This window comes from Coregonus clupeaformis, unplaced genomic scaffold (genome assembly GCF_020615455.1).
Source record: "Coregonus clupeaformis isolate EN_2021a unplaced genomic scaffold, ASM2061545v1 scaf2188, whole genome shotgun sequence".
NCBI lineage: Eukaryota > Metazoa > Chordata > Actinopteri > Salmoniformes > Salmonidae > Coregonus > Coregonus clupeaformis.
Window position 1 is genome coordinate 30,445 of NW_025535642.1, and position 22,056 is coordinate 52,500.

The 22,056-nt window shown below is 42.0% G+C and overlaps 1 protein-coding gene across 1 annotated transcript; it reads right to left on the reverse strand.

Annotated features, from left to right (window-relative positions):
• Positions 1 to 819: 819 nt before the first annotated feature.
• On the reverse strand, positions 820 to 21,942 carry si:dkeyp-118a3.2 (cyclic nucleotide-gated cation channel beta-1). Its single transcript, XM_041872335.2, has 7 exons — positions 21,717 to 21,942; positions 15,040 to 15,866; positions 14,274 to 14,454; positions 12,294 to 12,620; positions 4,986 to 5,097; positions 2,632 to 2,733; positions 820 to 1,063 (listed from the first exon to the last, which is right to left on the reverse strand). The coding sequence occupies exons 1-7, from the start codon at positions 21,778 to 21,780 to the stop codon at positions 901 to 903; spliced, it is 1,776 nt and encodes a 591-aa protein (XP_041728269.2). The 5' UTR covers positions 21,781 to 21,942; the 3' UTR covers positions 820 to 900.
• Positions 21,943 to 22,056: the final 114 nt, after the last annotated feature.

The following is a 22,056-nucleotide window of genomic DNA, read 5'->3' on the forward strand; positions in this document are numbered from 1 at the left end:
GAGGGACTCAGGAACAGGGGGAGGGAGAGAGGGACTCAGGAACAGGGGGAGGGAGAGAGGGACACAGGAACAGGGGGAGGGAGAGGGAGACAGGAACAGGGGGAGGGAGAGAGGGACACAGGAACAGGGGGAGGGAGAGAGGGACACAGGAACAGGGGGAGGGAGAGAGGGACACAGGAACAGGGGGAGGGAGAGAGGGACACAGGAACAGGGGGAGGGAGAGAGGGACTCAGGAACAGGGGAGGGAGAGGGAGACAGGAACAGGGGGGGAGAGAGGGACACAGGAACAGGGGGGGGGAGAGGGAGACAGGAACAGGGGGAGGGAGAGAGGGACACAGGAACAGGGGGAGGGAGAGAGGGACACAGGAACAGGGGGAGGGAGAGAGGGACAGGAACAGGGGGAGGAGAGGGAGACAGGAACAGGGGGGAGGGAGAGAGGGACACAGGAACAGGGGGAGGGAGAGAGGGACACAGGAACAGGGGGGAGGGAGAGAGGGACACAGGAACAGGGGGGAGGGAGAGAGGGACACAGGAACAGGGGGAGGGAGAGAGGGACACAGGAACAGGGGGAGGGAGAGAGGGACTCAGGAACAGGGGGAGGGAGAGAGGGACACAGGAACAGGGGGAGGGAGAGGGAGACAGGAACAGGGGGAGGGAGAGAGGGACACAGGAACAGGGGGAGGGAGAGAGGGACACAGGAACAGGGGGAGGGAGAGGGAGACAGGAACAGGGGGAGGGAGAGAGGGACACAGGAACAGGGGGAGGGAGAGGGACTCAGGAACAGGGGGAGGAAGAGAGGGACACAGGAACAGGGGGAGGGAGAGAGGGACTCAGGAACAGGGGGAGGGAGAGAGGGACACAGGAACAGGGGGAGGGAGAGTGTCAGCTGATAGTGTAGCTCTACAGAACTGATGTCTGGACATCATGTGACGGATCTACTGGTCTGTTGGTGGAGTCCTCTATGGAGTTGAGCTGTATATCCGTCATCGCTACCCCCTCCTCCCCCTCCTCCTGCTGTTGGGTTAGAGAGGGGTCCAGGTACCACGGGGCCAGAGCAGCAATTCTAGAGGAGAGACGGAAGTAGAATGGGTTAAAGAAACATCAGTAGATACAAGTAGGGTGGACAGCTGGTAGAGCACGGCGCTTGTAACGCCAGGGTAGTGGGTTCGATCCCCGGGACCACCCATACACAAAAATGTATGCACGCATGACTGTAAGTCGCTTTGGATAAAAGTGTCTGCTAAATGGCATATTATTATTATTATTATTATTATATTATTACAATACAGAGAGAGTGAGAGGTGGAGGGGGAGAGAGAGAGAGAGGGGGGAGAGGGAGAGAAGAGAGAGAGGGAGAGAGAGAGAGAGAGAGAGAGAGAGAGAGAGAGAGAGAGAGAGAGAGAGAGAGGGGAGAGGGAGGAGGAGAGAGAAATATTGAAAGAGGGAAAGAGAGAAAATGAGAGAAAGAGACTTGTTTTTGCTGTTGTCTAACCTTTCTGAGTGTACTTCCCTTGATGTGGATTGGGTCTGCAGTAAGGCAGTATAATGCTCTGGCTTCAGCTGGACCGACTAACTCATGTCATGTGACCTACTGAGCACAGATCTTACAACAGATCTACAACAGACTTACACAAGACTCAGAGGCAGGAAACCAGTTGAAGCATTGAGTGTACAAAACATTAAAAACACCTTCCTAATAATGTTTTTATACTTTTTAACTCTGCATTGTTGGGAAAGGTAAGTATTTCACGGTAAAGTCTACACCTATTTTGTTCGGCGCATGTGACTTTTCTTTTTTGGTGGGGTGGTCATATACGGTGGTTCTGAAGAGCTACACGGTTGTTCTGAAGAGCTACAGGGCTGTGCATGTTTTTGTTACAGCCTGACACTAACCCTCTTGATTCAGCTCATTGTTTTCTTGAGGACTGGTTGAATCAGGTGTCTTCAGTGCAGGGCTGGAACTAAAGCCTGCACTCCCTATACCTCTTCAGGACCAGGGTAGGAAACCAATGTATTTGTATTGAGTAAGATACAGACTGCAGGTTGTTAGCAGCGCGACAACCTTATTCTTTACTCTGAATTTATTTTTTTTATTTTTTTGGTCATTTAGCAGATGCTCTTATCCAGAGCGACTTACAGGAGCAATTAGGGCGAAGTGCCTTGCTCAAGGGCACATCGACAGATTTTTCACCTAGTCGGCTAAGGGATTAGAACCAGCGACCTTTCGGTTACTGGCACAACGCTCTTAACCACTAAGCTACCTGCCGCCCGTAAATGCTGAGCGAAGAGTCATGGGTAATGTAATTGCATGTAATATTCTTGAGATGAGTAAAAATGCTATGCAAATTGACAATTTAATATTGCATTATTGATAAGACCCTCTTTCGACTTCTCAAACGCCTGGTAGAGCTCTTTCATTTCCACAGTAAACATTATTGTAAGACAAATTCTATTGGCCGTTATTTTCTGAGTTGTTAGCAATAGGAATTTAAGGTGAAATATTATTTCAACATTCTCAAGAAGAGACAGTTAAAGGGTTAATTAAGAGTACAGTTTGGAGACGACACCCGGATTGTGTTCAGTAAGTAATTAAAAAGACAGGAGTTAAGGTAAACGTAGTTTCATTACGCACTGTTGGCGGTCTCCGTCTCCGACTGGTGGAGTCTCTTCATTACGCGGTGCTGTACCTGCCTCCACCTCCACCTCCACCTCCCCACAGCCCTCCTCACACACCCTGTCAGAGAAACACACCGTTTCAGACATCAACCCTGTGTCCTGACCAGAAACTTTACAAAAAACCTTAACCGTCATTTTAACCCTTAAACTTCAATCTCAAAGAAAGGTAAGACATTTAAAGTACGACACAGAAGATGTTCCAGAATGTGTATATTTCATAGTTCTAAGGGAGCACATTAAATGTATTTCCTACTCTTTACTAGTCCTTCATCTCTACCTCTTGTTCCAGACTTAGTACAGTACCTACAGACCCACCTGTTAGTTTCATCTCTACCTCTTGTTCCAGACTTAGTACAGTACCTACAGACCCACCTGTTAGTTTCATCTCTACCTCTTGTTCCAGACTTAGTACAGTACCTACAGACCCACCTGTTAGTTTCATCTCTACCTCTTGTTCCAGACTTAGTACAGTACCTACAGACCCACCTGTTAGTTTCATCTCTACCTCTTGTTCCAGACTTAGGACAGTACCTACAGACCCACCTGTTAGTTTCATCTCTACCTCTTGTTCCAGACTTAGTACAGTACCTACAGACCCACCTGTTAGTTTCATCTCTACCTCTTGTTCCAGACTTAGTACAGTACCCACAGACCCACCTGTTAGTTTCATCTCTACCTCTTGTTCCAGACTTAGTACAGTACCTACAGACCCACCTGTTAGTTTCATCTCTACCTCTTGTTCCAGACTTAGTACAGTACCTACAGACCCACCTGTTAGTTTCATCTCTACCTCTTGTTCCAGACTTAGTACAGTACCTACATACCCACCTGTTAGTTTCATCTCTACCTCTTGTTCCAGACTTAGTACAGTATCTGCAGACCCACCTGTTAGTTTCATCTCTACCTCTTGTTCCAGACTTAGTACAGTACCTACAGACCCACCTGTTAGTTTCATCTCTACCTCTTGTTCCAGACTTAGTACAGTATCTGCAGACCCACCTGTTAGTTTCATCTCTACCTCTTGTTCCAGACTTAGTACAGTACCTACAGACCCACCTGTTAGTTTCATCTCTACCTCTTGTTCCAGACTTAGTACAGTACCTACAGACCCACCTGTTAGTTTCATCTCTACCTCTTGTTCCAGACTTAGTACAGTACCTACAGACCCACCTGTTAGTTTCATCTCTACCTCTTGTTCCAGACTTAGTACAGTACCTAAAGACCCACCTGTTAGTTTCATCTCTACCTCTTGTTCCAGACTTAGTACAGTACCTACAGACCCACCTGTTAGTTTCATCTCTACCTCTTGTTCCAGACTTAGTACAGTACCTACAGACCCACCTGTTAGTTTCATCTCTACCTCTTGTTCCAGACTTAGTACAGTATCTACAGACCCACCTGTTAGTTTCATCTCTACCTCTTGTTCCAGACTTAGTACAGTATCTACAAACCCACCTGTTAGTTTCATCTCTACCTCTTGTTCCAGACTTAGTACAGTACCTACAGACCCACCTGTTAGTTTCATCTCTACCTCTTGTTCCAGACTTAGTACAGTATCTACAAACCCACCTGTTAGTTTCATCTCTACCTCTTGTTCCAGACTTAGTACAGTACCTACAGACCCACCTGTTAGTTTCATCTCTACCTCTTGTTCCAGACTTAGTACAGTACCTACAGACCCACCTGTTAGTTTCATCTCTACCTCTTGTTCCAGACTTAATAAAGTACCTACAGACCCACCTGTTAGTTTCATCTCTACCTCTTGTTCCAGACTTAGTACAGTACCTACAGACCCACCTGTTAGTTTCATCTCTACCTCTTGTTCCAGACTTAGTACAGTACCTACAGACCCACCTGTTAGTTTCATCTCTACCTCTTGTTCCAGACTTAATAAAGTACCTACAGACCCACCTGTTAGTTTCATCTCTACCTCTTGTTCCAGACTTAGTACAGTACCTACAGACCCACCTGTTAGTTTCATCTCTACCTCTTGTTCCAGACTTAGTACAGTACCTACAGACCCACCTGTTAGTTTCATCTCTACCTCTTGTTCCAGACTTAATAAAGTACCTACAGACCCACCTGTTAGTTTCATCTCTACCTCTTGTTCCAGACTTAGTACAGTACCTACAGACCCACCTGTTAGTTTCATCTCTACCTCTTGTTCCAGACTTAGTACAGTACCTACAGACCCACCTGTTAGTTTCATCTCTACCTCTTGTTCCAGACTTAGTACAGTACCTACAGACCCACCTGTTAGTTTCATCTCTACCTCTTGTTCCAGACTTAGTACAGTACCTACAGACCCACCTGTTAGTTTTGTCACGACACTTGAGGACGTAGACAATGATGACGATGGTCTCCAGGACCAGAAACGCAGCAGTAGAGATCACTCCGATCTTCCAGGCTTCCAGACCTGATTCTGAACAGGGGATGAGAGGAGAAGAGGAAAAGTCTAGTCTATCTCCTGTTTCCGTAGTGTGAGACAGCTTGATGTACAGTACACCCCCTGGACAGGACACTAGTCTATCTCCTGTTTCTGTAGTGAGACAGCTTGATGTACAGTACACCTCCTGGACAGGACACTAGTCTATCTCCTGTTTCTGTAGTGAGACAGCTTGATGTACAGTACACCCCCTGGACAGGACACTAGTCTATCTCCTGTTTCTGTAGTGAGACAGCTTGATGTACCAGTACACCCCCTGGACAGGACACTAGTCTATCTCCTGTTTCTGTAGTGAGACAGCTTGATGTACCAGTACACCCCCTGGACAGGACACTAGTCTATCTCCTGTTTCTGTAGTGAGACAGCTTGATGTACCAGTACACCCCCTGGACAGGACAGTAGTCTATCTCCTGTTTCTGTAGTGAGACAGCTTGATGTACAGTACACCCCCTGGACAGGACACTAGTCTATCTCCTGTTTCTGTAGTGAGACAGCTTGATGTACCAGTACACCCCCTGGACAGGACACTAGTCTATCTCCTGTTTCTGTAGTGAGACAGCTTGATGTACAGTACACCCCCTGGACAGGACACTAGTCTATCTCCTGTTTCTGTAGTGAGACAGCTTGATGTACAGTACACCCCCTGGACAGGACACTAGTCTATCTCCTGTTTCTGTAGTGACAGCTTGATGTACAGTACATCCCCTGGACAGGACACTAGTCTATCTCCTGTTTCTGTAGTGAGACAGCTTGATGTACAGTACACCCCCTGGACAGGACACTAGTCTATCTCCTGTTTCTGTAGTGAGACAGCTTGATATACATTACACCCCCTGGACAGGACACTAGTCTATCACCTGTTTCTGTAGTGAGACAGCTTGATGTACAGTACACCCCCTGGACAGGACACTAGTCTATCTCCTGTTTCTGTAGTGAGACAGCTTGATGTACATTACACCCCCTGGACAGGACACTAGTCTATCTCCTGTTTCTGTAGTGAGACAGCTTGATGTACAGTACATCCCCTGGACAGGACACTAGTCGATCTCCTGTTTCTGTAGTGAGACAGCTTGATGTACATTACACCCCCTGGACAGGACACTAGTCTATCTCCTGTTTCTGTAGTGAGACAGCTTGATGTACCAGTACACCCCCTGGACAGGACACTAGTCTATCTCCTGTTTCTGTAGTGAGACAGCTTGATGTACCAGTACACCCCCTGGACAGGACACTAGTCGATCTCCTGTTTCTGTAGTGAGACAGCTTGATGTACAGTACACCCCCTGGACAGGACTCTAGTCTATCTCCTGTTTCTGTAGTGAGACAGCTTGATGTACAGTACACCCCTGGACAGGACACTAGTCTATCTCCTGTTTCTGTAGTGAGACAGCTTGATGTACAGTACACCTCCTGGACAGGACACTAGTCTATCTCCTGTTTCTGTAGTGAGACAGCTTGATGTACAGTACACCCCCTGGACAGGACACTAGCCTATCTCCTGTTTCTGTAGTGAGACAGCTTGATGTACAGTACACCCCCTGGACAGGACACTAGTCTATCTCCTGTTTCTGTAGTGAGACAGCTTGATGTACATTACACCCCCTGGACAGGACACTAGTCTATCTCCTGTTTCTGTAGTGAGACAGTATGATGTACAGTACACCCCCTGGACAGGACTCTAGTCTATCTCCTGTTTCCGTAGTGAGACAGCTTGATGTACAGTACACCCCCTGGACAGGACACTAGTCTATCTCCTGTTTCTGTAGTGAGACAGCTTGATGTACAGTACACCCCCTGGACAGGACTCTAGTCTATCTCCTGTTTCCGTAGTGTGAGACAGCTTGATATACAGTACACCCCCTGGACAGGACACTAGTCTCTCTCCTTTTTCTGTAGTGAGACAGCTTGATGTACCAGTACACCCCCTGGACAGGACACTAGTCTATCACCTGTTTCTGTAGTGAGACAGCTTGATGTACAGTACACCCCCTGGACAGGACACTAGTCTATCTCCTGTTTCTGTACTGAGACAGCTTGATGTACCAGTACACCCCCTGGACAGGACACTAGTCTATCTCCTGTTTCTGTAGTGAGACAGCTTGATGTACAGTACTCCCCCGGACAGGACTCTAGTCTATCTCCTGTTTCCGTAGTGTGAGACAGCTTGGTGTACAGTACACCCCCTGGACAGGACACTTGTCTATCTCCTGTTTCTGTAGTGAGACAGCTTGATGTACAGTACACCCCCTGGACAGGACACTAGTCTATCTCCTGTTTCTGTAGTGAGACAGCTTGATATACATTACACCCCCTGGACAGGACACTAGTCTATCACCTGTTTCTGTAGTGAGACAGCTTGATGTACAGTACACCCCCTGGACAGGACACTAGTCTATCTCCTGTTTCTGTAGTGAGACAGCTTGATGTACATTACACCCCCTGGACAGGACACTAGTCTATCTCCTGTTTCTGTAGTGAGACAGCTTGATGTACAGTACATCCCCTGGACAGGACACTAGTCTATCTCCTGTTTCTGTAGTGAGACAGCTTGATGTACAGTACACCCCCTGGACAGGACACTAGTTTATGTGTAATGGTACCTATGTTCTCTGTAGTTGACGATCAGCATTGCGTGTGTTTTCAGTGGTTATAATACAGGATAAAGTTACCTGTTGTCAGTAGTTATAATACAGGATAAAGTTACCTGTGTTGTCAGTAGTTATAATACAGGATAAAGTTACCTGTGTTGTCAGTAGTTATAATACAGGATAAAGTTACCTGTGTTGTTAGTAGTTATAATACAGGATAAAGTTACCTGTGTTGTCAGTAGTTATAATACAGGATAAAGTTACCTGTTGTCATTAGTTATAATACAAGATAACGTGACCTGTTGTCAGTAGTTATAATACAGGATAACGTGACCTGTGTTGTCAGTAGTTATAATACAGGATAAAGTTACCTGTTGTCAGTAGTTATAATACAGGATAAAGTTACCTGTTGTCAGTAGTTATAATACAGGATACAGTTACCTGTTGTCAGTAGTTATAATACAGGATAAATGTACCTGTTGTCAGTAGTTATAATACAGGCTAAAGTTGCCTGTGTTGTTAGTTATAATACAGGATAAAGTTGCCTGTGTTGTTAGTAGTTATAATACAGGATAAAGTTACCTTTTGTCAGTAGTTATAATACAGGATAAAGTTACCTTTTGTCAGTAGTTATAATACAGGATAAAGTTACCTGTTGTTAGTAGTTATAATACAGGATAAAGTGACCTGTTGTCAGTAGTTATAATACAGGATAAAGTTACCTGTTGTCAGTAGTTATAATACAGGATAAAGTTACCTGTTGTCAGTAGTTATAATACAGGATAAAGCTACCTGTGTTGTCAGTAGTTATAATACAGGATAATTTACCTGTTGTCAGTAGTTATAATACAGGATAACGTTATCTGTTGTCAGTAGTTATAATACAGGATAAAGTTACCTGTGTTGTTAGTAGTTATAATACAGGATAAAGTTACCTGTTGTCAGTAGTTATAATACAGGATAAAGTTACCTGTTGTCAGTAGTTATAATACAGGATATAGTTACCTGTTGTCAGTAGTTATAATACAGGATAAATGTACCTGTTGTCAGTAGTTATAATACAGGCTAAATTTGCCTGTGTTGTTAGTAGTTATAATACAGGATAAAGTTGCCTGTGTTGTTAGTAGTTATAATACAGGATAAAGTGACCTGTTGTCAGTAGTTATAATACAGGATAAAGTGACCTGTTGTCAGTAGTTATAATACAGGATAAAGTTATCTGTTGTCAGTAGTTATAATACAGGATAAAGTTATCTGTTGTCAGTAGTTATAATACAGGATAAAGTTACCTGTTGTCAGTAGTTATAATACAGGATAAAGTTACCTGTGTTGTCAGTAGTTATAATACAGGATAAAGTTACCTGTGTTGTCAGTAGTTATAATACAGGATAAAGTTACCTGTGTTATCAGTAGTTATAATACAGGATAAAGTTACATGTGTTGTCAGTAGTTACAATACTGTATAAAGTTACTTGTTGTTAGTATTTATAATACAGGATAAAGTTACATTTGTTGTTAGTATTTAAAATACAGGATAAAGTTACCTGTGTTGTTAGCAGTTATATTACAGGATAAAGTGACCTGTGTTGTCAGTAGTTATAATACAGGATAAAGTTACCTGTTGTCAGTAGTTATAATACAGGATAAAGTTACCTGTTGTCAGTAGTTATAATACAGGATAAAGTTACCTGTGTTGTCAGTTGTTATAATACATGATAAAGTTACCTGTGTTGTCAGTAGTTATAATACAGGATAAAGTTACCTGTGTTGTCAGTAGTTATAATACAGGATAAAGTTACCTGTGTTGTTAGTAGTTATAATACAGGATAAAGTTACCTATGTTGTTAGTAGTTATAATACAGGATAATGTTACCTGTTGTCAGTAGTTATAATACAGGATAAAGTTATCTGTTGTCAGTAGTTATAATACAGGATAAAGTTACCTGTGTTGTTAGTAGTTATAATACAGGATAAAGTTACCTGTTTTTAGTAGTTATAATACAGGATAAAGTTACCTGTGTTGTTAGTAGTTATATTACAGGATAAAGTGACCTGTGTTGTCAGTAGTTATAATACAGGATAAAGTTACCTGTGTTGTCAGTAGTTATAATACAGGATAAAGTTACCTGTGTTGTCAGTAGTTATATTACAGGATAAAGTGACCTGTGTTGTCAGTAGTTATAATACAGGATAAAGTTACCTGTTGTCAGTAGTTATAATACAGGATAAAGTTACCTGTGTTGTCAGTAGTTATAATACAGGATAAAGTTACCTGTGTTGTCAGTAGTTATATTACAGGATAAAGTGACCTGTGTTGTCAGTAGTTATAATACAGGATAAAGTTACCTGTTTTCAGTAGTTATAATACAGGATAAAGTTACCTGTGTTGTCAGTAGTTATAATACAGGATAAAGTTACCTGTGTTGTCAGTAGTTATAATACAGGATAAAGTTACCTGTGTTGTCTGTAGTTATAATACAGGATAAAGTTACCTGTTGTCAGTAGTTATAATACAGGATAAAGTTACCTGTGTTGTCAGTAGTTATAATACAGGATAAAGTTACCTGTGTTGTCAGTAGTTATAATACAGGATAAAGTTACCTGTGTTGTCTGTAGTTATAATACAGGATAAAGTTACCTTTGTCAGTAGTTATAATACAGGATAAAGTTACCTGTTGTTAGTAGTTATATTACAGGATAAAGTGACCTGTTGTCAGTAGTTATAATACAGGATAAAGTTACCTGTTGTCAGTAGTTATAATACAGGATAAAGTTACCTGTTGTCAGTAGTTATAATACAGGATAAAGCTACCTGTGTTGTCAGTAGTTATAATACAGGATAATTTACCTGTTGTCAGTAGTTATAATACAGGATAACGTTATCTGTTGTCAGTAGTTATAATACAGGATAAAGTTACCTGTGTTGTTAGTAGTTATAATACAGGATAAAGTTACCTGTTGTCAGTAGTTATAATACAGGATAAAGTTACCTGTTGTCAGTAGTTATAATACAGGATACAGTTACCTGTTGTCAGTAGTTATAATACAGGATAAATGTACCTGTTGTCAGTAGTTATAATACAGGCTAAATTTGCCTGTGTTGTTAGTAGTTATAATACAGGATAAAGTTGCCTGTGTTGTTAGTAGTTATAATACAGGCTAAAGTGACCTGTTGTCAGTAGTTATAATACAGGATAAAGTGACCTGTTGTCAGTAGTTATAATACAGGATAAAGTTATCTGTTGTCAGTAGTCATAATACAGGATAAAGTTATCTGTTGTCAGTAGTTATAATACAGGATAAAGTTACCTGTTGTCAGTAGTTATAATACAGGATAAAGTTACCTGTGTTGTCAGTAGTTATAATACAGGATAAAGTTACCTGTGTTGTCAGTAGTTATAATACAGGATAAAGTTACCTGTGTTATCAGTAGTTATAATACAGGATAAAGTTACATGTGTTGTCAGTAGTTACAATACTGTATAAAGTTACTTGTTGTTAGTATTTATAATACAGGATAAAGTTACATGTGTTGTTAGTATTTAAAATACAGGATAAAGTTACCTGTGTTGTTAGTAGTTATATTACAGGATAAAGTGACCTGTGTTGTCAGTAGTTATAATACAGGATAAAGTTACCTGTTGTCAGTAGTTATAATACAGGATAAAGTTACCTGTTGTCAGTAGTTATAATACAGGATAAAGTTACCTGTGTTGTCAGTAGTTATAATACATGATAAAGTTACCTGTGTTGTCAGTAGTTATAATACAGGATAAAGTTACCTGTGTTGTCAGTAGTTATAATACAGGATAAAGTTACCTGTGTTGTTAGCAGTTATAATACAGGATAAAGTTACCTATGTTGTTAGTAGTTATAATACAGGATAATGTTACCTGTTGTCAGTAGTTATAATACAGGATAAAGTTATCTGTTGTCAGTAGTTATAATACAGGATAAAGTTACCTGTGTTGTTAGTAGTTATAATACAGGATAAAGTTACCTGTTTTTAGTAGTTATAATACAGGATAAAGTTACCTGTGTTGTTAGTAGTTATATTACAGGATAAAGTGACCTGTGTTGTCAGTAGTTATAATACAGGATAAAGTTACCTGTGTTGTCAGTAGTTATAATACAGGATAAAGTTACCTGTGTTGTCAGTAGTTATATTACAGGATAAAGTGACCTGTGTTGTCAGTAGTTATAATACAGGATAAAGTTACCTGTTGTCAGTAGTTATAATACAGGATAAAGTTACCTGTGTTGTCAGTAGTTATAATACAGGATAAAGTTACCTGTGTTGTCAGTAGTTATATTACAGGATAAAGTGACCTGTGTTGTCAGTAGTTATAATACAGGATAAAGTTACCTGTTTTCAGTAGTTATAATACAGGATAAAGTTACCTGTGTTGTCAGTAGTTATAATACAGGATAAAGTTACCTGTGTTGTCAGTAGTTATAATACAGGATAAAGTTACCTGTGTTGTCTGTAGTTATAATACAGGATAAAGTTACCTGTTGTCAGTAGTTATAATACAGGATAAAGTTACCTGTGTTGTCAGTAGTTATAATACAGGATAAAGTTACCTGTGTTGTCAGTATCTGTAGTGGCCTCCACCACCTCATTGGTCTCTCCTTGCTCCTCCTCCTCGGCTGTGGTAAGAATGTCCTCCACAAAGTTATCCAGAGTGGACGTGGCCTCATCAGGGTCAAGGTTTAAAACGTTGTCCTGAAACGTGATGATCTTGTTGGCGTCGTTCGACTCCAGATCCACATCCTCCAGGATCTCCTCCCCTCCCATGGTGTTGCTCTCCGTCTCTCCCCAAGGACGGTGGGGGCCGAGTGGGCTAGCGGGGTCCTGAGACTCTCCTGGTATGGATCTCAGGGAGCTCTCACCTGGGTCCAGCAGCACTTCTAGTGGAGGGGTCAGACATTTGGCACACATGTGTAAATGAAACTGAGAAGGCCCAAGGCTCGGGGTAGGGGGCTATAGAGTGGACCTATGGAATGTATGGGGCTAACGTATAGATGTGTGTGTGTGTGTGTGTGTGTGTGTGTGTGTGTGTGTGTGTGTGTGTGTGTGTGTGTGTGTGTGTATATGTGTGTGGAGTAATCTCAGTCAGTACATACAGTGCCTTCAGCAACTATTCACACCCCTTGACTTTTTCCACATTTTTTGTTGTGTTACAGCCTGAATTTAAAATGGATTACATGTTGATGTTTTGGTCACAATAACCCCATAATATCAAAGTGGATTTATGTTTTTAGAAATTCTTATGAATGAATAAAACATGAAAAGCTGAAATGTCTTGAGTCAATAAGTATTCAACCCCTTTGTTATGGCAAGCCTAAATACATTCTGGAGTAAAAATGTGCTTGACAAGTCACATAATAAGTTGCATGGACTCACTGTGTGCAATAGTAGTGTTGAACATGATTTCTGAATGACTACCTCATCTCTGTACCCCACACATACAATTATCTGGAAGGTCCCTCAGTTGACCAGTGATTTTCAAACACAGATTCAACCTCAAAGACCAGGAAGGTTTTCCAATGCATCGCAAAGAAGGGCACCTATTGGTAAATCAATGTTGTTGTTTTTTTTAAACAGACATTGAATATCCCTTTGAGCGTGGTGAAGTTATTAATTACACTTTGTATGGTGTATCAATACACCCAGTCACTACAAAGATACAGGCATCCTTCCTCACTCCGTCGCCGAAGTGGAAGGAAACCACTCAGGGATTTCACCATGAGGCCAATGGTCATTTTAAAACAGTTACAGAGTTTAATGGCTGTGATAGAAAACTGACGATGGATCAATAACATTGTAGTTACTCCACAATACTAACCTAATTGACAGAGTGAAAAGAAGGAAGTTAGTACATAATAAATGCATTTTATTTGCATCTTGTTTGCAACAAGGCATTACAATAATACTGCAAAAAAATTTAGCAAAGCAATTAACTTTTTGTCCTGAATACAGTGTTATGTTTGGGGCAAATCCTATACAACACATTATTGAGTACCACTCTCCATATTGTCAAGCATAGTGGTGGCTGCATTATGTTATGGGTATGCTTGTAATCGTTAAATAAAAACCTGTGTTGTTATTGTACATGTTCAGGTAGTAGTTTCCTGTTTCACTCAGTAGTAGCTTCCTGTTTCACTCAGTAGTAGCTTCCTGTTTCACTCAGTAGTAGCTTCCTGTTTCACTCAGTAGTAGCTTACTGTTTCACTCAGTTCCACAACACTATCTCCCTACTGAGCATGGCCCAGGTATGTAAGTGCTGGGTTGGAACAAAAGCCTGCATATACTCTGTAGCTCTCCAGGATCAGGGTTGTTTTGACCACTGCACCAAGAGTACTTTACTGGGACATTAAGCCTTCAGGGCCACATTCATTAGGACACCATGTTGACCAACGTTCAGAACAAACATGCCTCTCTGACATGTAGAATAAGCGATCACGTCGGCTCTATTCTCCTCGTGACATTTCTAGCTGCAACGTTCCCCAATGTTTGGCTACTGAACATGACCCTGGTGGTTTAATTCCACTATAGTTTACCTTGGTCCTCCGTTTCTGGTGTCTCCTCTCCTCCTTCTCTTCCTCCTGCTTCACCTCCCAGCTGGTCTGCAGCACCTACCACCACCCCCTCATCTCCCTCCTCCTCTCCCACACTCTCTCCATCCCCTTCCTCCTCACCCCCTGCCTCCCCAATCACTACCTCAGCTCCAGCCTCCTCCTCCTCCTCCACAACCACCACACCTTCCTCCATCCTTCCCTCCTCCCCCTCTCCTCCCACCTCCACCACCTCCTCCATCCTTCCCTCCTCCCTCTCTCCTCCCACCACCACCACCTCCTCCATCCTTCCCTCCTCCCTCTCTCCTCCCACCACCACCACCTCCTCCATCCTTCCCTCCTCCCCCTCTCCTCCCACCTCCACCACCTCCTCCATCCTTCCCTTCTCCCCCTCTCCTCCCACCTCCACCACCTCCTCCATCCTTCCCTCCTCCCCCTCTCCTCCCACCTCCACCACCTCCTCCATCCCTCCCTCCTCCCCCTCTCCTCCCACCTCCACCACCTCCTCCATCCTTCCCTCCTCCCCCTCTCCTCCCACCTCCACCACCTCCTCCATCCTTCCCTCCTCCCCCTCTCCTCCCACCTCCACCACCTCCTCCATCCCTCCCTCCTCCTCCTCCCCTCCCTCCTCTTTGACTGGCTCCCCCACTACCGACTGAGTAGTCTTCATCTCCTCATAGTCTTCCACCCCCACCTCCTCTCCTAATCCCTCCCCCTCTCCCTCCTTCTCTCCTCCAGCCTCCTCAGTCACAGTCTCCTGCTCTGTCTGCACCACCTCCTCCCCCTCCTCTCCCTCCGTCTCCTCTACGACTACCTTTCCTCCTCCCTCCTCCTCCTCTCCCTCCGTCTCCTCTACGACTACCTTTCCTCCTCCCTCCTCTCCCTCCGTCTCCTCTACGACTACCTTTCCTCCTCCCTCCTCCTCCTCTCCCTCCGTCTCCTCTACGACTACCTTTCCTCCTCCCTCCTCATCCTCTCCCTCCATCTCCTCTACGACTACCTTTCCTCCTCCCTCCTCCTCCTCTTCTGGGAGGGCAGTTTCCTCCACAACCTCTCCCTTAGTGAGGGGAGCAACAGGGGCTTCCACTAGTTGATCTTCCACCTCCTCTGCTATACTCTCCTCTACAGACCCAGCTTCAATGGCCTCCCCTTCTCCTCCAACCTCCACCTCCTCTTCCACCACTTCAGTCACAGCCTCCTCCTGTTCTCCTTGCTCCTCCACCTCTCCCTCCTCCTCTACCTCCTGCTTTCCTCCTCCTCCTAACTCCTCCTCCACTCCATCCTCTACTTCAGCCACCTCCTCCTTCACCTCCCCTTGAGCCTCCCTCTGCACCTCCCTCATGGCGGCCTCCACCACCCTCTCTAACAGCTCCTTCAGCACCTCCTCGACCCCCGGCTCCGAGGCCAGCTCCGAGGCCTCCTGCACGGCGTCCTCCACCTCCTTCAGGCTGGGGGGAGCCACCTCGGGGAGCACCTCTTCCTGCTCCTCCTCCCCAGCCAGGAGCTCTGGTTCCTGGGTAAGCTCTGAGGCTTCTTGGGGGGTCAATTCCACAGAGGGCAAGATGGAGGTGGGCAGGTCTGCATAGGGAAAATACACGTATATTTCACATATATTTTATAACATATATATATATATATATATACACAGTACCAGTCAAAAGTTTGGACACATCTACTCATTCAAGGGTTGTTCTTTATTTTTACAATTTTCTACATTGTAGAATAATAGTGAAGACATCAAAACTATGAAATAACACATATGGAATCATTTAGTAACGAAGAAAGTGTTAAAATATATTTTATATTTGAGATTCTTCAAAGTAGCCACCCTTTGCCTTGATGACAGCTTTGCACACTCTTGGCATTCTCTCAACCAGCTTCATGAGGAATGCTTTTCCAACAGTCTTGAAGGAGTTCCCACATATGCTGATCACTTGTTGGCTGCTTTTCCTTCACTATGCGGTCCAACTCATCCCAAACCATCTCAATTGGGTTGAGGTCGGGTGATTGTGGAGGCCAGGTCATCTGATGCAGCACTCCATCACTCTCATCAGTCAAATAGCTCTTACACAGCCTGGAGGTGTGTTTTGGGTCATTGTCCTGTTGAAAAACAAATGGGATTGCGTATCACTGCAGAATGCTGTGGTACCAATGCTGGTTAAGTGTGCCTTGAATTCTAAATAAATCACAGACAGTGTCACCAGCAAAGCACCGCCACACCATCACACCTCCTCCTCTATGCTTCACGGTGGGAACCACACATGCGGAGATCATCCGTTCACCTACTCTGCGTCTCACAAAGACACGGCGGTTGGAACCAAAAATCTCAAATTTCGACTCATCAGACCAAAGGACAGATTTCCACCGGTCTAATGTCCATTGCTCGTGTTTCTTGGCCCAAGCATGGCTCTTCTTCTTATTGGTGTCCTTTAGTAGTGGTTTCGTTGCAGCAATTAGACCAAGAAGGCCTGATTCACACAGTCTCCTCTGAACAGTAGATGTTGAGATGTGTCTGTTACTTGAACTCTATGAAGCATTTATTTGGGCTGCAATCTGAGGTGCAGTTAACTCTAATGAACTTATCCTGTGCAGCAGAGGTAACTCTGGGTCTTCCTTTCCTGTGGCAGTCCTCATGAGAGCCAGTTTCATAATAGCGCTTGATGGTTTTTGCGACTGCACTTGAAGAAACGTTCAAAGTTCTTGAAATGTTCCAGATTTACTGACCTTCATGTCTTAAAGTAATGATGGACTGTCGTTTCTATTTGCTTATTTGAGCTGTTCTTGCCATAATATGGACTTGGTCTTTTACCAAATAGGGCTATATTCTGTATACCCCCCCCTACCTTGTCACAACACAACTGATTGGCTCAAATGCATTAAAGGAGAGAAGAAATTCCACAAACTAACTTTTAACAAGGCACACCTGTTAATTGAAATGCATTCCAGGTGACTACCTCATGAAGCTGGTTGAGAGAATGCCAAGAGTGTGCAACGCTGTCATCAAGGCAAAGGGTGGCTATTTGAAGAATCTCAAATATACAATATATTTTGATTTGTTTAACACTTTTTTGGTTGCTACATGATTCCATATGTGTTATTTCATAGTTTTGATGTCTTCACTATTATTCTACAATGTAGAAAACAGTAAAAATAAAGAAAAACCCTGGAATCAGTAGGTGCGTCCACACCTTTGACTGGTACTGTATATATTTCAAAAGATTGATACTGAGAAGTCTGGGTGGAAGTGGACAGGCCTGCATGGGGAAATAAAGCTCAATGTTAAAGTATATTTGGAGGATACTGATATAACACGTCTTTACACTAGTGGTTGGAGGCTGGGTCTTTGTCGGCCTGGGAGAGAAATGCCAACAGTAAAATATAGTTAGTAGTTGTTTCTAGTATGACTAGCTGGTATAAAGTATTGTCTGACTCTCAGCATTCTCTTTGCTAGAAAAGGCTGGGTTGGTATAAATCAGCTGTTTGGTTTACTGTCTTTCAAACAAGTAAGGAAAATGCATAAATGGCATGTTGTTTAGATAAATCCCATTGCGTTTATGACGGGGTGTTTCATTTGGAGAGGGCTAAAAGCGAACAAAATATAAGTTAATGTCACCACATCACAGTCCATGGACCACACATTGATGGGCCACAACTAAGCACCATTATTTATTACTATGAACAATTCATTACAGTTAGATAACATCACAGTAAAGAGACACAGTAGAAAACAAGAGAGACACAGTAGAAAAACAACAGAGACACAGTAGAAAAACAAGAGAGACACAGTAGAAAAACAAGAGAGAGACACAGTATAAAAACAAGAGAGAGACAGTATAAAAACAAGAGAGACACAGTATAAAAACAAGAGAGACACAGTATAAAAACAAGAGAGACACAGTATAAAAACAAGAGAGATACAGTATAAAAACAAGAGAGACAGTAGAAAAACAAGAGAGACACAGTAGAAAAACAACAGAGACACAGTATAAAAACAAGAGAGACACAGTATAAAAACAAGAGAGATACAGTGTAAAAACAAGAGAGACAGTAGAAAAACAAGAGAGACACAGTAGAAAAACAAGAGCGACACAGTATAAAAACAAGAGAGACACAATAGAAAAACAAGAGAGACACAGTATAAAAACAAGAGAGACACAGTATAAAAACAAGAGAGACACAGTATAAAAACAAGAGAGACAGTAGAAAAACAAGAGAGACACAGTTGAAAAACAAAAGAGACACAGTAGAAAAACAAGAGAGACACAGTAGAAAAACAAGAGAGACACAGTAGAAAAACAGGAGAGACACAGTATAAAAATAAGAGAGACACAGTATAAAAACAAGAGAGACACAGTATAAAAACAAGAGAGAGACAGTATAAAAACCAGAGAGACACAGTATAAAAACAAGAGAGACACAGTATAAAAACAAGAGAGACACAGTAGAAAAACAAAAGAGACACAGTAGAAAAACAAGAGAGACAGTAGAAAAACAGGAGAGACACAGTGGAAAAACAAGAGAGACACAGTATAAAAACAAGAGAGAGACACAGTAGAAAAACAAGAGAGACACAGTATAAAAACAAGAGAGACACAGTTTTAAAACAATAGAGACACAGTAGAAAAACAAGAGAGACAGTAGAAAAACAGGAGAGACACAGTAGAAAAACAAGAGAGACAGTATAAAAACAAGAGAGAGACACAGTATAAAAACAAGAGAGAGACACAGTAGAAAAACAAGAGAGACACAGTATAAAAACAAGAGAGAGACACAGTAGAAAAACAAGAGAGACACAGTATAAAAACAAGAGAGACACAGTTTTAAAACAATAGAGACACAGTAGAAAAACAAGAGAGACTGTAGAAAAACAGGAGAGACACAGTAGAAAAACAAGAGAGACAGTATAAAAACGAGAGAGACACAGTAGAAAAACAAGAGAGACACAGTAGAAAAACAAGAGAGACACAGTAGAAAAACAAGAGAGACACAGTAGAAAAACAGGAGAGACAGAGTAGAAAAACAAGAGAGACACAGTATAAAAACAAGAGAGAGACACAGTAGAAAAACAAGAGAGACACAGTAGAAAAACAAGAGAGACACAGTAGAAAAACAGGAGAGACACAGTAGAAAAACAAGAGAGAGACAGTATAAAAACAAGAGAGACACAGTTTTAAAACAATAGAGACACAGTAGAAAAACAAGAGAGACAGTAGAAAAACAGGAGAGACACAGTAGAAAAACAAGAGAGACAGTATAAAAACAAGAGAGAGACACAGTAGAAAAACAAGAGAGACACAGTAGAAAAACAAGAGAGACACAGTAGAAAAACAGGAGAGACAGAGTAGAAAAACAAGAGAGACACAGTATAAAAACAAGAGAGAGACACAGTAGAAAAACAAGAGAGACACAGTAGAAAAACAAGAGAGACACAGTAGAAAAACAGGAGAGACACAGTAGAAAAACAAGAGAGACACAGTATAAAAACAAGAGAGACACAGTAGAAAAACAAGAGAGAGACAGTATAAAAACCAGAGAGACACAGTATAAAAACAAGAGAGACACAGTAGAAAAACAAGAGAGACACAGTAGAAAAACAAGAGAGACACAGTAGAAAAACAAGAGAGACAGTAGAAAAACAGGAGAGACACAGTGGAAAAACAAGAGAGACACAGTATAAAAACAAGAGAGAGACACAGTAGAAAAACAAGAGAGACACAGTAGAAAAACAAGAGAGACACAGTAGAAAAACAAGAGAGAAACAGTAGAAAAACAAGAGAGACAGTAGAAAAACAGGAGAGACACAGTAGAAAAACAAGAGAGACAGTAGAAAAACAAGAGAGAGACACAGTAGAAAAACAAGAGAGACACAGTAGAAAAACAGGAGAGACACAGTAGAAAAACAACAGAGACACAGTATAAAAACAAGAGAGAGACACAGTAGAAAAACAAGAGAGACACAGTAGAAAAACAAGAGAGACAGTAGAAAAACAGGAGAGACACAGTAGAAAAACAAGAGAGACACAGTATAAAAACAAGAGAGACACAGTAGAAAAACAAAAGAGGCACAGTAGAAAAACAAGAGAGACAGTAGAAAAACAGGAGAGACACAGTGGAAAAACAAGAGAGACACAGTATAAAAACAAGAGAGAGACACAGTAGAAAAACAAGAGAGACACAGTATAAAAACAAGAGAGACACAGTTTTAAAACAATAGAGACACAGTAGAAAAACAAGAGAGACAGTAGAAAAACAGGAGAGACACAGTAGAAAAACAAGAGAGACAGTATAAAAACAAGAGAGAGACACAGTATAAAAACAAGAGAGAGACACAGTATAAAAACAAGAGAGAGACACAGTAGAAAAACAAGAGAGACACAGTATAAAAACAAGAGAGACACAGTTTTAAAACAATAGAGACACAGTAGAAAAACAAGAGAGACAGTAGAAAAACAGGAGAGACACAGTAGAAAAACAAGAGAGACAGTATAAAAACAAGAGAGAGACACAGTAGAAAAACAAGAGAGACACAGTAGAAAAACAAGAGAGAGACAGTATAAAAACATGAGAGAGACAGTATAAAAACAAGAGAGACACAGTAGAAAAACAAGAGAGACACAGTAGAAAAACAAGAGAGACACAGTAGAAAAACAAGAGAGACAGTAGAAAAACAGGAGAGACACAGTGGAAAAACAAGAGAGACACAGTATAAAAACAAGAGAGAGACACAGTATAAAAACAAGAGAGACAGTAGCAAAACAAGAGAGACACAGTATAAAAACAAGTGACACAGTATAAAAACAAGAGAGACAGTAGAAAAGCAAGAGCGACACAGTTGAAAAACAGGAGAGACACAGTAGAAAAACAAGAGAGACACAGTAGAAAAACAAGAGAGACACAGTTGAAAAACAGGAGAGACAGTAGAAAAACAGGAGAGACACAGTATAAAAACAAGAGAGACACAGTATAAAAACAAGAGACACATTAGAAAAACAAGAGAGACAAATTAGAAAAACAAGAGAGACACAGTTGAAAAACAAGAGAGACACAGTAGAAAAACAAGAGAGAGACACAGTAGAAAAACAAGAGAGACACAGTAGAAAAACAAGAGAGACAGTAGAAAAACAGGAGAGACACAGTATAAAAACAAGAGAGACAGTAGAAAAACAGGAGAGACACAGTATAAAAACAAGAGACACAGTATAAAAACAAGAGAGACACAGAATAAAAACAAGAGACACAGTATAAAAACAAGAGAGACACAGTATAAAAACAAGAGAGACACAGTAGAAAAACTAGAGACACAGTATAAAAACAAGAGAGACACAGTATAAAAACAAGAGAGACAAAAACAACATCACAAAAGAACAAAAACATTCTCATCAAATTCTCACAATATTCTCACAACAATATTCCCCCAATCCATCTTACCTTGAGCCTTGCATTGATGTATCAGTAAAACAACAATCAATCCTTTCAGAAAACTGGAATCCATGGTGTCAGAACAAACAAACAGGAACACCCCAAAACTAAATCCAAACACACTCCCCTCTGTCTCTCTTCCTCCTTGAGTGTGTGTGTGTGTGTGTGTGTCCAAAAGTTCCGTCAGACAAACAGAGAGCGTTAAGCTGGCACCCCTGGCCAGTCAGACAGTAAGATGGGCAGACCAGGGTGGGTGATATTATCATGTGACGTCAGACAGACGAGAGGACGGACAGAAGGGAGGAAACGGGTGACATCATGTTACATCATCTTCACCCCTGGACGTCCC

Bases quoted from the DNA above. Each gene is read 5' to 3' on its own strand.
- si:dkeyp-118a3.2 (XM_041872335.2), bottom strand. From the start codon at position 21,780: ATGGATTCCAGTTTTCTGAAAGGATTGATTGTTGTTTTACTGATACAT. The intron at 12,621-14,273 runs GTAAACTATAGT...CCCCTCCACTAG, and splicing joins ACCAGAAACGGAGGACCAAG to AAGTGCTGCTGGACCCAGGT. The intron at 1,064-2,631 runs GTGCGTAATGAA...TCTCTCCTCTAG, and splicing joins GGAGACGGAGACCGCCAACA to AATTGCTGCTCTGGCCCCGT.